At 39.2% G+C, this 15,736-nt stretch overlaps 1 protein-coding gene across 4 annotated transcripts in view; it reads right to left on the reverse strand.

Annotated features, from left to right (window-relative positions):
* The window catches only part of spata5 (spermatogenesis associated 5), a 113,359-nt gene that overhangs the window by 97,292 nt on the left and 331 nt on the right, over positions 1-15,736 (reverse strand). The window contains exons 1-11 of one of the 4 annotated variants that reach the window (XM_044204412.1): positions 14,896-14,998; positions 14,598-14,662; positions 13,577-13,698; positions 13,172-13,329; positions 12,096-12,154; positions 11,148-11,804; positions 10,842-10,971; positions 10,433-10,489; positions 9,809-9,932; positions 7,773-7,874; positions 7,224-7,377 (exon numbers count right to left, since the gene is read on the reverse strand). In XM_044204412.1, the coding sequence (XP_044060347.1) occupies positions 7,224-7,377; positions 7,773-7,874; positions 9,809-9,932; positions 10,433-10,489; positions 10,842-10,971; positions 11,148-11,804; positions 12,096-12,154; positions 13,172-13,329; positions 13,577-13,654 (1,519 nt within the window). In that variant the 5' untranslated portion in view covers positions 13,655-13,698; positions 14,598-14,662; positions 14,896-14,998. Of the gene's footprint in view, positions 1-7,223; positions 7,378-7,772; positions 7,875-9,808; positions 9,933-10,432; positions 10,490-10,841; positions 10,972-11,147; positions 11,805-12,095; positions 12,155-13,171; positions 13,330-13,576; positions 13,699-14,597; positions 14,663-14,895; positions 15,197-15,736 lie in introns of those variants that run through there. The other 3 variants (XM_044204411.1, XM_044204414.1, XM_044204413.1) reach the window with 3 other exon arrangements.

The following is a 15,736-nucleotide window of genomic DNA, read 5'->3' on the forward strand; positions in this document are numbered from 1 at the left end:
CGTGTGCAGGCATACACACACATGCACACACGCACATACAGTACATGCTACAGACACACACACACACACACACACACACACACACACACAGTGCTGTCACTGGGTAAAGGTAAGTGCCGGGGTTAAGGAGTACAAGCAGCACATTTCCGGATTTTATAAACAGAGGCCTCAAATAAACTTCACATGCTGATCAGACTGATATTTATGTGACCTGTCTTGAAATTCCTGAAGTGTCTTTAAAAGGACAGACGAGCTGGGAAAAGCACTTTATAAGGCAAGGCTCCCGCTGTAAACATCAGCGAGCATTTAGCAGTGTTTGGCCCATTTAGTCTTCTACTGCAGAATTTATGTCAAACACACAAAACTGAGCTCATTTTTGACGCCGTTTTTCTTCCTCGTTTCTACACAGTGTAGTAAGTATTTAGGTTTGGAGGATTGAAGTGTGTTAGCCAAATCACTTTGCACAATTACCGAGTAAATCATTTAGGCCGTTTAGTCTAGTTGGAGAAGTGGATGTTAAATATTGAGCCTGATCTTTGCCGTCAAATAAGAGGCTAACCAAAAAGCTTTCAGCTGACAAAGTGCAGAGTTGTGTGTTTATTATTCCACATAATCAATTTTACTGGCCCTTTTTGTTCTAGTGGGCTTCACCTGTTTAGAGAGGCTTGTAAACAGTGTGTCCGGATGTGGCACAAACCAAACAAGCATGCACACGCATACACACTCGAACAAACGTGCACCCTCACACACACACAATTTACACTGTTTAGACTGTGGAAATGAGTCATCTGCTAGCACCGGGATCAGTTGAACGCCAACAGGACGACAGAGAGACGCCCAGAGTCTGTGAGGCTCCACGAGACCACATGATAGCTTCCACTACCACACAAAACACCTAGAGGGATTCATTATGAAGAGCTGTTTTGTATAATCTGTGATGAGCTGGGAACACAGTCAATGTAACGTTTGAGGAAATAAGATCAGAAGAAATCAGTGCCTATGTGGTTATATCGGAGGAAATCTTTTCATGGATCCTGCAAATACATAAATACAACACCTTCAGTTGGCTGTCTCCTTATTGTCTGAATCAGAACATTCTATATACAGTATACAAAATAGGTTCTGCAACAGCCAGCTGTGGCTTTGTCTTTCTAAAATTTTCTAAATTGATCTGGATCTGAAAATGGATCACAATGGATCTTCACCTTTTTGGCTTGTGACCCCTTGTTGCAGGTTAGGGCTTCAGTGTGTACATGAGCTGTGATCAGTTTAACTAAAGAGTGATTTTTCCTCCACGGGTTGTTTCATTTTAAGGATCTTTAGAGGCTGGAGAAGGAGAAAATATCCAGTAGTAAAAAAAAAAAAAAAAGGAATTGTTAGGAGAAAATCAGAAATAAATAATATAATATTTTCTCTTTTATCACTTTAACAATCTCAAATATATCTTGGGATCCCCAGTTTGGAAACCACAGTTTTAACACACAACTCTAGTGTTTCAGCTACTGCTTTTTTCTTTTTAAAGTCAGTTAACTTTAGCTAGGCTTCTTTCTCATTAAATTGTTGTATTACTGTACTAGGATTTCCTTGATTGCACACAGTCTGGTTTATTATACAGACGAGTTGTTTTTAAAAAGACACACATTCAGTGTAATGGTAATAAAGGCACTAAGGCAAAATGTTGGTCTTTGCTCAGCTCTTACACTGCGTTTGGTTTATTAAATCAAATAATAAAACACTATTGTATATCAGTTGGCTTTGTAGATCTGCATTAGACAGTCCACTCTGGATTAAGTCAAGACAGTTTAATTTATATGGCCCAGAATCACAAATTTGTCTCAGAGTGCTTTACGTCCTTTTCTGTATCATTAGACCCTCAATTTGGATAAGGAAAAATGCCACAAAAGACCCTCACCTATAAAGTACATAAAGTATAATATTAAATAAATATTAAGTGTTGTAAGAGTATAGTACTATTTATTTGTAATTCACCACATATCTAACTTTCTTTGCACCTTCTAACAGCTGAAAGACACCAGAATTTCTCAGGCGTAGAGCCGTGGTGCAGTAGTTCTGCAGCTAACCAGCAATAAAACATGGGACTTCTACAATGACTCCATCTGTGTCAGCCTATCCAGTAATAGTGTGCCTGCTGACACACGTCTGACATAAAGCTCGGTCAGAATGATGTGACAAGGAGCTACATCAGATACAACAGAAACGCTGTCAGAAAAATGTTTATAAATAGAGTTACTGGAGTGCAGGCTGTACATTTTTCTGCTGTGACTAACACAGTCCAGCAGATCATCTTAATGTGTACATAAATCTGTCAACCTGCAAGAAACCGTGATGAAAGCCATGTCCACTTCAGACACAGTGACTGAGACAGAAGAAGTTCAGAGGAGTTGGAGGAGTGAGTCTGATAAAAGGTCAGCATCCACAACTGAAAAGAGATTTACAGAGATATGTGGTTTAATTGTTGCAAAGAGCTTAAGTAGTTACCTTGATTCAAAAGTTAGAAAGATAAAGAAATGACGATACTTACACACTAAATCTCTCTAAAGCATAGCTGAATAGGCCTTGAGTGCCTTTTATCCATTTCACTGTGCTAGTAGAACTCAGAACAGTGAATCTGAACGGAGGTCAGTCTTTCTGCCCTCCACGCTGACATTACATTCACTGCTTGCAGCAGAGCTTGGCTGTTTACCTCCCCAGCAATATAACATTTGCCCACTAGAGGTCCTCAGTTAGGGTTACTACAGTTCAGCTTCAGTGGGTCTGACCTTTCCTCCCGCAGCAATGAGCAGTGAAGCAATGATGGAATAAAAGTATGCACTTTTAATAAAGTGTAGAGTTTTGAGATACTTGTACTATAATTCAGCTTGTATTTAACTTTTTCATTGTTCTGCTGCAAACATATTTTCTAAAGCAACTATACCATCATCAAACATTATCAGACCGTCAAAAAATGACTAACTTAAATGTTATGTAGAGCAGTGATTCCCAAGCTGGGGGTTTGGAACATCCATAGGGTCGCAAGACGATTAACAAAATTGTTAAGAAGAAGAACGAACATTTCAACTACACACATTTATTTCTATTTTTTCAACTTTTCACGAATCTTGTCAAATACTGGAGAGAATTACCGCCTCGGAACTCTAAAAACATAGTTGTTTGGTTGCTCACAGCTCAGAGTATGCAACCTGTGACAAGCGGTTACAAGTAGGGTCACAAGACAAAGAGGGGGTTGGAACCCCCATAAGGGGTCACAGGATCAACCTAGTAGGTCAGGAGAGGATTGCCCGTAGTAAATAAAAGATCTCAATACACAAATGTATGTTTATGTTTCAGGTCTTATTAATCTTTGCTTCTTTTTTGTGGAATACTGTATAATTTTATCTCTTTAGGCTCTTAAAACATATTCTAATGAAACAATCTGAGAAGGCAAAATCTCTGGTTTGGTTGAACTTCTCATAACTTAGACATGCAACCTACAATGAGGAGTCATAAGGAGATAGGGGGTCAAAAGCAAAAAAGGTTGACAGACAGTGATCTATAGGAACCAAACAGCACCCGAACACCAAGTGGTTTAATCTTTGTTGGCAGCATTACAGACATATCACTGTAAAGGGATTATTACTGAATGGTTCACTCGCAACCCTGTTGAACATCTGTGGAAGATTGTTGGCTTCGTGACAGCACTCTCAACCACTCGCATCAAAACACCAAATAAAGGAATATCTTTTGAAAGACTGGTGTTCATCCTTCCAGTAGAGTTCAGATACTTGTAGAATCTATGCCAAGGAGCACTGAAACTCTTCTGGAGGCTTGTGGTGGGCCAATATCTTGCCAAGACACTTTATGTTGGTTTTGCTTTCATTTAGCAAGAAAAAAAAAACAGACAATCAATCAATGGACAATACCTCTGACCTTCATTTGAATTTTTTTTAATCAGATCTTCATCAGAAATGTGTAATTTTAGTTTTTTAGTTTTGAAGCGAAGGTACATGTAAACATGATGGCGCCTTCTTAATACTGAGATCAATTCCTGTTTTTTCTCTCCAGGTCTAAAAATCCTACCTTTCATTAAGGGATCACTGCGTTCAACCTGGATCCCCTCGGTCAGTGCACATGATGTAAAGCGCAGATTTTCATAATAATTTGTGTGCTCAGTGGAGGCTTAAAAGGGATTTGCGATTACCTCGATGAAACAGACTAATAGATCTGGTATGAGTGTGCTCTTGCATTACATTACATTCACAACTGGCTGATCCGTGATCAACTGTAATTAAGTGCTGATTATATAACACGTCGTTAAGAAGTGGTTTCTGGGTCTCGGTACAACTCAGACCGGACAAACAAAAACTCCCCTAATGACATCAAGATTTCCATTCATTCGTATGCACACACAAACATGCTCACAAAGACAAAAACGTACACACAGAAAACAGCCACTTGGCCTTGTCATCCTTCCCTCTGCCTTTCTTCAGTGATGAAGAATTTATTTAAATAGTCTCTGATCTATAAGCAGGTTGGTATTGTACTAAAAGCAGGATGTGAAACCCCCCACCACAAAGTGCTTCTTGTGTGTTCGTGCATCTAAATCGAAGTCATAAGTGTGTATATGTGCATGCTTCTCTGCAGCTGTGCAAGGAGGGGATCTTGTGCGTGACGCTCGCCCGTCGCAATATCGTCCCCACATTTTTATTTTTCAGGAAGCGGTGCTTCGGAGTGTACGTTCCCCCAGCAGCTCATTGTTACCTGAGCAGCAGAAGGAAACAACTGCAGTTCCTACTTGATGTGTTTTTGTGCCTCTTCAGCTTTTGTTCCTTTCAATGAAAGCAAAGAAGGAAAAAACAGATATCAGCTTGTGGGTACATGTGTGTGCGTGTGTTGTTGTGTGGCTGTATGTGTCTGTTTATGTGGATCCAAGCAATGTGTGGTGAGGGTGGATCTTTACCCAGAAGTCAAACTCACAGGGTCGCAGGTAGTGTTATAATTATCACCCGACTCTGCAGTTCTACGAAGCATTTCAGCATCTTTTGGCCCACAACTTGAATGTTTTGGTTCACTCTCACCGCTCTCTTCAGCGTTGCTTTCCTAAAATGCTAACACATTCAGCTGAATGTTAATACTATTTCAATTCCCTGCCCATTATCGTTTTACATCAGAGTAAACCAAACAACACCATGGTTGCAAATTATTTCGTCTGAAGTTCTGACTAGTTCTTTATTCATCAAAATACAGCAAGTAAATAATTGCATGTAAAAAACTGACAGATAATGCTGTAGCAGTTTTAGTCAGTTTACAGCGCCATGTTATGTGTTAGCATTTGAAAAAAAAGGCTGCAAGCTTTGCTACCTAAACGTTTGTTTAACTCCTCTCAAGCCACAGCTAGCGCTAGTTTCTGGGGCAGAGAAGAGCAGCATAGCATATCAAAATATTCACTTTCTTTTAGACGGCTACAAAACCTTTGTTCAGATGTCTCGCCATCTTGTTCAGTGATAGACATTTGTCATTTGTTGTATATGAATTAACGCTAAATGCTAAATATAGCTAAGATAGTTAGCTAAATAGCTAGATAAATAGGTATATGTTAGACTGCTAGCTAATTTGCTAGATAGATATTATCTTTTGCATAAAGCCAGACTTCAATGGAACCTCCAATGGCATTACATGTGGATGCCAGGAGATCTGACACACAACTCCCAAGCCTTTTTAGCTGTATTTGTATTCTATTTCACCTCAGTTGGCATTTTTTGTACTTTCTTTCAACATTAAATGATCCGACAGAAAGAAATGAAGACAGAACGAAGCATTAAATGTATTCTGAATCTGTTAGTTCCACTGTGGCGTACTTGGGAGGCCCTGTGTTTGTCTAGTGATTTGGGTTTGGAGATTTTGGGGGAAGCGAGCAGAGTCAAACAGGGCTGGGGAGGTTGTTGTCTCCCTCCGGGGCGTGAGGAGGTTTTTCAGAAAACACTGCCAGTCACGTCTGGCCCTCTGCGGACAGTAAATCACGCTCTTCGCCGTAGTGCTTCTGCACAGCAGCCCCAGCTCCCTCCTCAGCTGGAAATGCAATACGCCACGTACCCCAGGCTCTGGGACCACCCAAGAGGCATATGGGGTCACACACAGAAAAACAAATGTGCATGTGCTCGTATAATCACACACACCCCCACAATCAAGCACGTTCAGATACACACATACTGTATATAAGCCAATATGCTTGTCCTCGGGATGTGAGGGGGATTAGTTTGTGGCATTAAGGGTGAGGGGGCAAAGGAAATTCACAGCATGCGGTGGTTTCAGTGGTTTCTCTCACTGGGATCTAAATACCACATACACTTCCAAATATCAAAGGATGGTTGACCCTCTGTGTTCAAAGTGGCTGCAGACATGTCAGACACTCCAAGAAAACATCTAAAAATAATTGTTAAAAACTAATTTAGGAAGAAATAAGCGACTAGGAATTGAGGTTTGGGCAAAGTATTACAAGCAGAGGGGGAGTCAAATGTACCTAAAGCTCAATAACAAACTGTTGTTCAGATGCTATTTGTTTGTTGGTTGGATGCCTGAGCCCACAAGGCAAACCAAACTGCTAAAAGATGGTGAGCATTTTAGGGCCAGCTGCCATGCACGACTTTGTTTTGGTTTCCCAAATGATGTTGGTTTCGGGAAGTGCAAAGAGGAAATCAAAATAAAGGGCAGCACAACTGGTCTGAGTAGCTGTGGATGCTCTTGGTTTCAGTGGCATTTTTATGATATAGATTTATGACTTATTCACAACCTATAGCTGTATTTCTGGGAACAATATTTGTCACAGTCTATCAAACTCAAATGTGAATGCACCTGATTAAAGGCATTACTAAAGACATATTGTATTAAAGGAATTTGTTTCCATTCCTTTAAAAAGGTACTTTTTGTGCAACATTTGATGTTCAAAACTCAAGTAACTAATTAAATTTATATAATAATCCAAGAAACTTTTTTTCCCCTTATTGGGACATTTTGTACATTATGTAGCCCAGAAGAGAGAGAAGAAAAGGGGAACATATGTGAAAAACGCTGCAGACCACATTCACAGATTGAGCGCATAGTACCCACCCTCACCATCCGAAACATTTTGGATGCCATCAGGTTCCTACAACTGAGAAACGTGTGTATTTTTTAAAATTCCAAAGCATTTTGGTTTTCCACATGACAGTAGGACAGTGTTTACTTGCCTGCTTCTTTACAAACAGCTGTGAGGTCTGCTCCTACGTATCCGTGAGCAGCGTCAGCCAGCTGCGCCAGCTCCTCGGTGGTGGCGCTGCACGGTACAAAACTCAGCTGCTTCTGCAAAATATCTGCACGCTCGGCAGCACCAGGAACTCCCACCTGCCATCGTGAAATCAATAGAACAATAGACTGTAGAACAGAAAGTTTCATTTACACTAAAAAGTAACTGTGGCAGAACCCTAGAAGGAACCTTGAGGAACCCCAAACCACAAACGAATGGAGTACTTCAAGGAACTTTGCAGAGATATTTCCAGCAGTGTGATCATTGTTATCATTGATCATACAAACAAACAGCAAATATCCTCAAATTCTGACATTTTAAACACTAGGTTAATAATTTTTACCAGACCAATTCACAATAGGCAAACGGGAGAGTGTTGCATGAGTACACATGGCTGCTGGTGAGTTATAACAGAGGAATAAGCTGAACACATATCTGATACAGGACAGTCTTTTCACCACCCACTGCCGCTACAGTGTGTGGTAGTACGCACCTCCAGCTCCTTGTCAAAGCGCCCAGGTCGGCGCAGGGCAGGGTCGAGGGCATGTGGCCGGTTTGTGGCCCCCAAGACCAACAGCTGACCTGAGTGACCCTCCTGGAAGGACAGGAAAAAGAGTAGAGATCAGTCTTGTCCTAGTAATCATGGTTTAATGTAGTTTTATGTTATCGTGCTGCTTTAAATAAACATAGATACTAAACTAACATACAGTATATAGAATAATGTGTGTAAATGTGTTTTTCGCTGTAGTCTTGCAGCTCATGTCAGACTGTGATTTCCTTGAAACAAAGTCAGTATCTAATGGATTACTTTGTGAGGCATCAATATGTGACTTTAAATAAGACACTAGGAATTACATGCAAATTGCTGCTTTGAGTCATCAATATCAACTTCCTGGGAGCTAATAAAACATCAGTGCATTTAACTTCATGACAATCAAGTCAGTTTTCATAAGCAAAGCCAGAAAGAATATTTGACCCCAGTCTGATGCTAAACTTGTGTTAGTCCTGTGTTTCTTGGGGTGGTCTGCCTGCAAGATGAGAAATTATTTTTCTACCTTTCAATACTGCAGGGAGAATTGAAACACAAATAAATTATAGTGCAAGCAAGAATGCTGAGGAGCAGGAAGTGCTTTCTCCACATTCCACAAACCAATCAGTGCTGATGACCTCGGATCATCTGGTCTGGAAAACAGAGAGTGGCGGGGAGTATGCAGGGAGTTGGTGTATCTGTGTAATATCACCAATCCAAAAGAGGGCTCTTTTCTGCCTGGGCACATGGAGATGTACTTTGCTGATAAAGTTATGCCAAATTGGCAGGTCGCTGCAACCTTAGGTGATTTGTTTCCCAGGCTCCCTGTGTGTGGGGGGAATCATCTTTTTTCTCATCAGGCACTGATAGAGCGCTCAGAGGACAAACAACACCCCAGAGATACAACCCACAGTGTCTGAAGGGCGTCCAGCATGCAGAGATGGTTTCCGCATGACAATCTGCATTTCCAATGAGGACATTTCCTGACGTTCTGCTGCGGAGAGCCATATTCTGAAGTCATGTGTATGCTGAACAAGCATTTGTTGGTCAATGTAAAGCAGACCTCCTTGTAATAATGATACTGATGCAAAAACACTGTTGGTTGATAGAATAAGGAGAAGACATGCAGCTCTCCAGTTCATGCTGTAAGGGCTGGCCAAGTAATGAAAAAAGGACACAGAAGCAGCTATCATCACCCGGTGTATAACTTTAAAGTAGAGCGGACACAATTAGTTGATTAATCGATTAGCCGACTGACAGAAAATTTATCTGCAACTATTTTGATAATCAATTTAGCATTTAAGAAATTTTAAAAGCAAAAACGGCAAAAAATTCAGTGGTTCCGGCGTCTCAAATGTGAATATTTTCTAGTCTTCTTTGTGTTTTTTTATTAGTAAACTGAATCTTTGGGTTATGGAAAGTTAAATCGGACAAAACAAGCCATTTAAAGACATTGCTATTGGACTCTTGGAACTTGTGATGGAGATTTTTCACAATTTGCTGACATTTCATTAACCAAACGATTAATTGAGAAAATAATTGGTAGATGAATCAAAAGTGAAAATATTTGTTAGTTGCAGCCCTACTTTAAAGATAATTTTACCAGACCAGGTGAGATGCTGGTTTAGAAGGAGTAATGGGAAAAATTATACAAACATGGACGAGAGATGAAATTATAAAAAATGTTGCCTTGTACTTCAGGGGCATAGAGTAAAAGGCAACATCACATATTTTTCGTTGATTTTTTTGGTCTACAGAGCAGCATTAGCGGTATCAAAATCAACTGACAGTGTTCTGAAGTTACTGTACTCAAATGTGAATTTAGGGTGAAGTTATGTTTAAAGAAATCACAAGAATCACAGGAATGCAGTGCCACTTGAAATAGTGGTCAATTGCAAGTTCTAAAAAAAGCACCATACAAATGAAGTGACTATTATTTCAACCTAAGAATCAGCACCTGTTAGGATGCATTGTGGTAGAAGGGTAAAAACAATACTTACTGAACCGATCCCATCCATCAGAGTCAGGAGAGAAGCGACGACTCGTTTCTCCACCTCATTCTGCGCTCCCTCTCGCTTTGGGCACAAAGCATCCAGCTCATCAATAAAGATTATCGCAGGTTGTCTGTAAATTAGGTGAAAATGTGAGAAATGTTACACACTAACACTCCACCCGATGTTTATAAAATGGCCGACAAGACTGTAAGAACCAAAATCACAAGCTGATGATGACATACTGCAAATCCTCAACGCACTATTTTTAAAGACTTTATTTAAGGGGCAGAGTCTTAAATTACAAATCAAATTTCATTAGTTTTGTTCTATTAAATGAGCTTGATGTTTGATTTTAGACTTTAAGCTGTTTTTTACTTTTACTTATCATTGGTGTACTGCACTTTTTGTTTTCTGTTGATGACATCATGTGATGGCTTTTTTACTGCACAAGATAAATGTATATAATTTGACAACTGAAATTTATTACAAATAAAAGAAATCCAAAATTAAAACATTAAAAGACAGAGGCCAACAAAAAGAAAACATTCTGTTTTTTGAATACACAGAAACAAAGTATCATACTAGGATAGTGGCGGTGATGGTAATTTATGGGCATGGTCAGCTGTTTACCTCTGAGACGCTTCAGTGAATATCTGCCTCAGCCTTGCTTCTGTTTCACCATAGAATCTGCAAAGACATAAAACAACATATCTCTTGAAGTAAATTAAACTACTCTACTATTTAATTATGACTTCAGATCACATGCAGGGTGGTGTGCATTATAATACTCTTGTCCACAGAATAAAATCCCCATATATATATATATATATATATATATATATATATATATATATATATATATATATATATAAATAAATAAATATATATATATATATATATATATATATATATATATATATATATATATATATATATATGTATATGTATATATATATAATATATATATATAAAATATATATAAATATATAAATTCTGGGACAGAAAAGTGATGCAAAGTTTTGGAGAAATATGACCGTACTTGCTCATGATCTCTGGGCCGTTGATCACCGTCATGTGAGCTCCAACCTCATTGGCTATGGCTCGTCCAATCATAGTCTTTCCTGTGCCCGGGGGACCATACAGAAGTACTCCTCGGGGAGGTGGGATCCCTGCATAGAAAACAGCTTGCAACTAGATTTTTCATTTTTAATGTTAAATTGCTATTGTCCTAGTTTACAAAAAAAATCTATATCACCTTACATTATAATGGGCATCTGGTAGCCAAATGGTACTGTTTTAAAGTCTAAAGTATGCATGTAGAATGACATTGTACTATCTGACCTACCATAGTTGGAGAACAGCTTGGGGTGTTTCAGAGGAAGCTCAATGGTCTCTCTGATGACATCCAACTGGCTGCTGAGCCCACCAATCATTCTGTATGTGACCTTTGACCTTTGAGCTCCTGCGTCTGGATCCTCCTGTTCTGCTCTGTCTCTGAAACTGACTTTAGTAGAGCAGGAGAGGCAGTAGAAGGTGTCAGTATTCAGTGCACCACCAGGGGGAGCTGTGGGGATTTTCTCTGCTTGCTCTGAGCTAAGTGAGCTCTCTAGACTGACAGCATCCTCTGCTGACCCTGCAGGAGAATTCTGGGAGTTGTAGGAAGGGGTGCAGGGAGCAGGGGGCGAGGAGAGAGAAGGAAGCTGGGTTGGTCGGCGTGGAGTGCTGGCTGCAGGCCCGGGCTCTCCAGGCGTGCTCGGTGCCCCGTCAGCATTGTTGTCATCCACAGTGAGCAAGCTGAGCTGCAGGGAGAGTTCGGCTGACGTGGAGTCCAGCACGGAGTTCGTCACGGTGGACTCCTCTGTGTCAGGGCCCAGTCCTGGGGGAGGAGCTGGTCTGTGGAGGGTGACACCATCCTCCCCTCTTATGGTCTCGACCCGCAGACTGCATGACCGGCCAAAGTAGGTCAGGGAGATGACACTTCCTGGCAAAATGATGTTCCCAACTGGCACAAGACAGACAAACCAGCAGAGTAATTCCACCAAAGGAAACAGGGCAGTCTGGACAGTAATAAAACTGAACATAAACAGTAATTCAAAACCAGCACACAGTATTCTTTTTTGCCAGATCGGGTAATGTACAGGTCTTAGAGTCTGAGGTGACGTTCATCATGACCAGTTAGCTCAACTGCCAGTTATGTTTCATATTGCATTTGGTAGGATTCCCACCCCTACTCTAAAAGTTTCTACTGACGTGCCAATAAACATGCAACAGTGTGAAGAAGTGACTGACTTACCCAGAGACCTCAGAAAGAAGTTCTTGAACTCATCTGTCTCTAGTGTGTCATCTTTTGACCTGAATGAAAGTTATATGTATGTGAAAATAAAACTATACACATTTTCCAATATTTGTATCTATTGTATGTAGATATATAATATATAACATACAATTTTATTTAACCAGGACAGTGCCCTACTGACATTAAAAAAACATTTTTCAGGGGCAGCACCACATAGAACATACCACGTAGTTACAAACATATAACATTGACTTATAATGAATTAGATAAAATATGAGGAGAATAATCAAGGATCACAAAGCACATAAGTTTAAAAGGATTAAGTAAGCTTGATAAAATACCAACAATAAAATTAACAAGTGATATTAAAAAAGAAATGCTGTAGATATAGATTACTACAAATAAATGCATAATATGGATAACTAAAATCTATTTTGGCATTTGAGCTGCAGTTGCAAGATGTGACCAGCAGATGGCAGCCTTTACCTGAAATACATGCAACATTTTTGAGCGTTATTAAATTATTGTTGATATTCCAGTGTATTATTCCAATGACTTTATCACATATAACTCCATCGGCTATTTGTATTGGGATTTAACAATTCAGCTGCAGCTTCTCACGAATAAAATTTATATGGAAAAGTAGTTTTTTTATTTTACTAATAGTTGTTTACTCGCGGTTTTATGATATTCCTAAGCAAAGTGACACAGATTAATGTGATATATGCATATTTAGTCTACCCTCATTGATTTAAAAAAAAAAATGGTGGAAAAATATAAGAAACACCTCTCAGGATAACACAACAGTTCAACAGCACCACAAACTACAGCCTCCAAAATAAAGTTGAATCAACACCTCTCTAAAACACTGAACATTATAACCCTCATGAAGGTGGGATTTATTGCAGTGCTGTTGTATTAGACTGCATTAGCTAGGTGTGCCTACTAAACTAGCAACTGAGTGTATACTAACCATAATGTAGTATAATATGAAGTACAGTGTGAATGTGATATTTTAATACGTATAATATGTACCATAGGCTTTTGGTCAATGAGAACCAGATGAAGGTTACCTGTTATAGAGAACCACCTCCTCAGCCTGGAGCACTGGACCTGTCAGTGGGTGCAGCATCACCTCATCCCCAGACTTCACTCTGAGGTTACTCTGAGCACATTTCTGAAGACCAACTTTTCCACCAGGAAAGGAGGCAACCGGCCATCCTAAACACACCTGTAAGACAGAAGAATCAAATAAATGATTATTAAAAAGGTTTCAGAGCTGCAAATTATTTACAGGCAGCTACGGTCAGGAAGGTGGCATGCTGAGAACAGGAACCATCCATCAACTAAAGGCTCAAGGATAGTAACACAAAACAACATTTAATATGTTAGCCAGTGGGGCCTTAAAATAACAATACAACTAAATATCTGATATGCAAACTGATGAGAAGAGTAAAGAAGACAAGAGAAGACGACACCTCTTGTCCTCTGGGACTCGTCAGGAGGACTGGTCTCCCGATGCATGCGCTGGCTGACTTCATTGAATTGAGGCTCATTTGGGCTAAAGTTGATCTGCAGCATCTAGGTGTTTTGTCATCAGCTGTGAGGAAAATTAACACAAATATGATAACGTCAAAAAAGTGTTTAAATCCTTTACTAAAGTAAAAGTGGTAAAAAAAATCACTCCAAATTCAGACTTCACTTAAATCAAAGTAAATAAGTATTTGCTTAAAATGTCCTTTGGTATCACTAGTGAAAGTATTAATTCTGAGAAATGTTCCTTGTTAAATTATCGATTTGTGAACATTTAAAATAATTTTAATGTTGTAGCCTACTTCATATACTATTGAGTAGGTCAAACTATAGCAATAATATTATTATAGCTTTTCAATGTAAAATTTTAAAAATGTCAACTTTTCCACAGGTGTTTTTAAAAAAAAAAATTGTCCATCAGCCTAAATTGACCAATCACTTTCCCAATTTTACAACCAAGTAGATTACAATAGTTCAAGGTAATGAATAACTGCTCTGATAATGGCAGAGAGAATGCAAAGTTTTACAAGCATTTGATTGGTGTTTGGTGATAATGTCACATACTGGAAATGTGCTGTATTGTGGGGAAATGGTTTAAGAGAAAATGTAAAGTGTTATAGCTAAGTAGGCCGACCCATTGACCAGCTGGCTACTGAATGGACTGGTTCATACAGCGATGTCTATAAGCAGTATAGGACACTGACACGTTTCCATAATACCTTCAGCTTTAGAGAATACATTCACAATTTTTCAAGTCTTAAAACAACCGTCAGCCACCCATGTGTATATTAAAACAGGTCTTGCTTGCTGTAATCATATCTGCTGTTAATATGGCCATTAAGAGATCCTTTCCTAATGTGCTTCGATGTAAGTGATGGGGGACAAAATCCACAGTCCTCTCTCTGTGCAAAAATACATTTTAAAGTACAGATGGAGTTCATTTGAGGTTTCAGCAGTCTGAATTACCAAATCATGCAGATATCTTCCAAAGTTACAGTCTTTCTGGCATACAGTTTCCTCATTGTGCTGAGCTGCAGAGGAGAAAAAAGTAACACAAAGAGGGAATTTCATCCTAAAAAGACTGTAACTGTGAGATAGCCTATCCACATGATTTGTCTGCCATACAATATGGATGAACACAGGATCTCAGCATCCGACATCTTCAAACTGCAGATCGGTTCATTCGCTGAATGCATTTACATACGCAACTCAACGACGAGTCAAAGCCTTTTTAGATTTTTGGGTTTATGTGTCAAAGCCTTACCTTTTTCAATGAAATCTATGACAGTGAATGAGTTGCTCTTTAAACTTTTGCAGCTTCCTCCTTCGTGGCCGGATGTTTGCAGGTTGGAGGAGTCATTTGAGCCCTCCTTCAGTACGAGAGAACTATCCCCGTCACTCGCTTTTTTCGATTTACTTTTATTTTTCTTTGAAGACATTTTAATAGTGAAAATCTTCTCCACGTGAACGTGCAAACATGTGTAAACATGGAGCGGTGTTGTAAACTTCCTGGTTAAAGTTTAGTCCCGCCTCCCTTTACCGTAAACCCTCGCGTATCTTTTACGGCAAGTGACATCCTTTTTGTATTTATTGCATTGTAAAATATTCTTATGGTGTGTTTTTTTTTAGAGATTTGATAACATAAATAGCCTACGACTAACAATAGAAATGGGTTGGTTTTGATTGGGGAAATGTTAAAGATAAGTAGTAATCTGGCCTCGAGAAAAAGTTGTGCAAAATTGCATAGAAAAATCATATAATTTTAGGTTTTCTTTGTTACAAGCAAGTAGAAGCACATAATTCAATATGATCAAAGGTATGGCAAACATTATGAGGATGCAGTCTTAGATTCGGCATACATCTAATATGCCAAGCAGCGTTTATTCATTGTTTTCAACGGTTACTTTTGATTTCTTGTTAGCTTCTTTGCGCTAGATGACTGCATGAAGAAAGTGCGCAAATGAGCAGTATTAATCTATTGAAAAAGTTGATATTTAACTGGTTTAAAAGGGTTAATTGGTCAGTTTGTTAGCCGAATTTAACACCAGTCCTTTTTTTTAGCTAACGTTGACACTGGCAAATTACTGTTTATGTATTAACTTGTT

Source organism: Siniperca chuatsi, linkage group LG8, assembly GCF_020085105.1.
Source record: "Siniperca chuatsi isolate FFG_IHB_CAS linkage group LG8, ASM2008510v1, whole genome shotgun sequence".
Lineage (NCBI taxonomy): Eukaryota > Metazoa > Chordata > Actinopteri > Centrarchiformes > Sinipercidae > Siniperca > Siniperca chuatsi.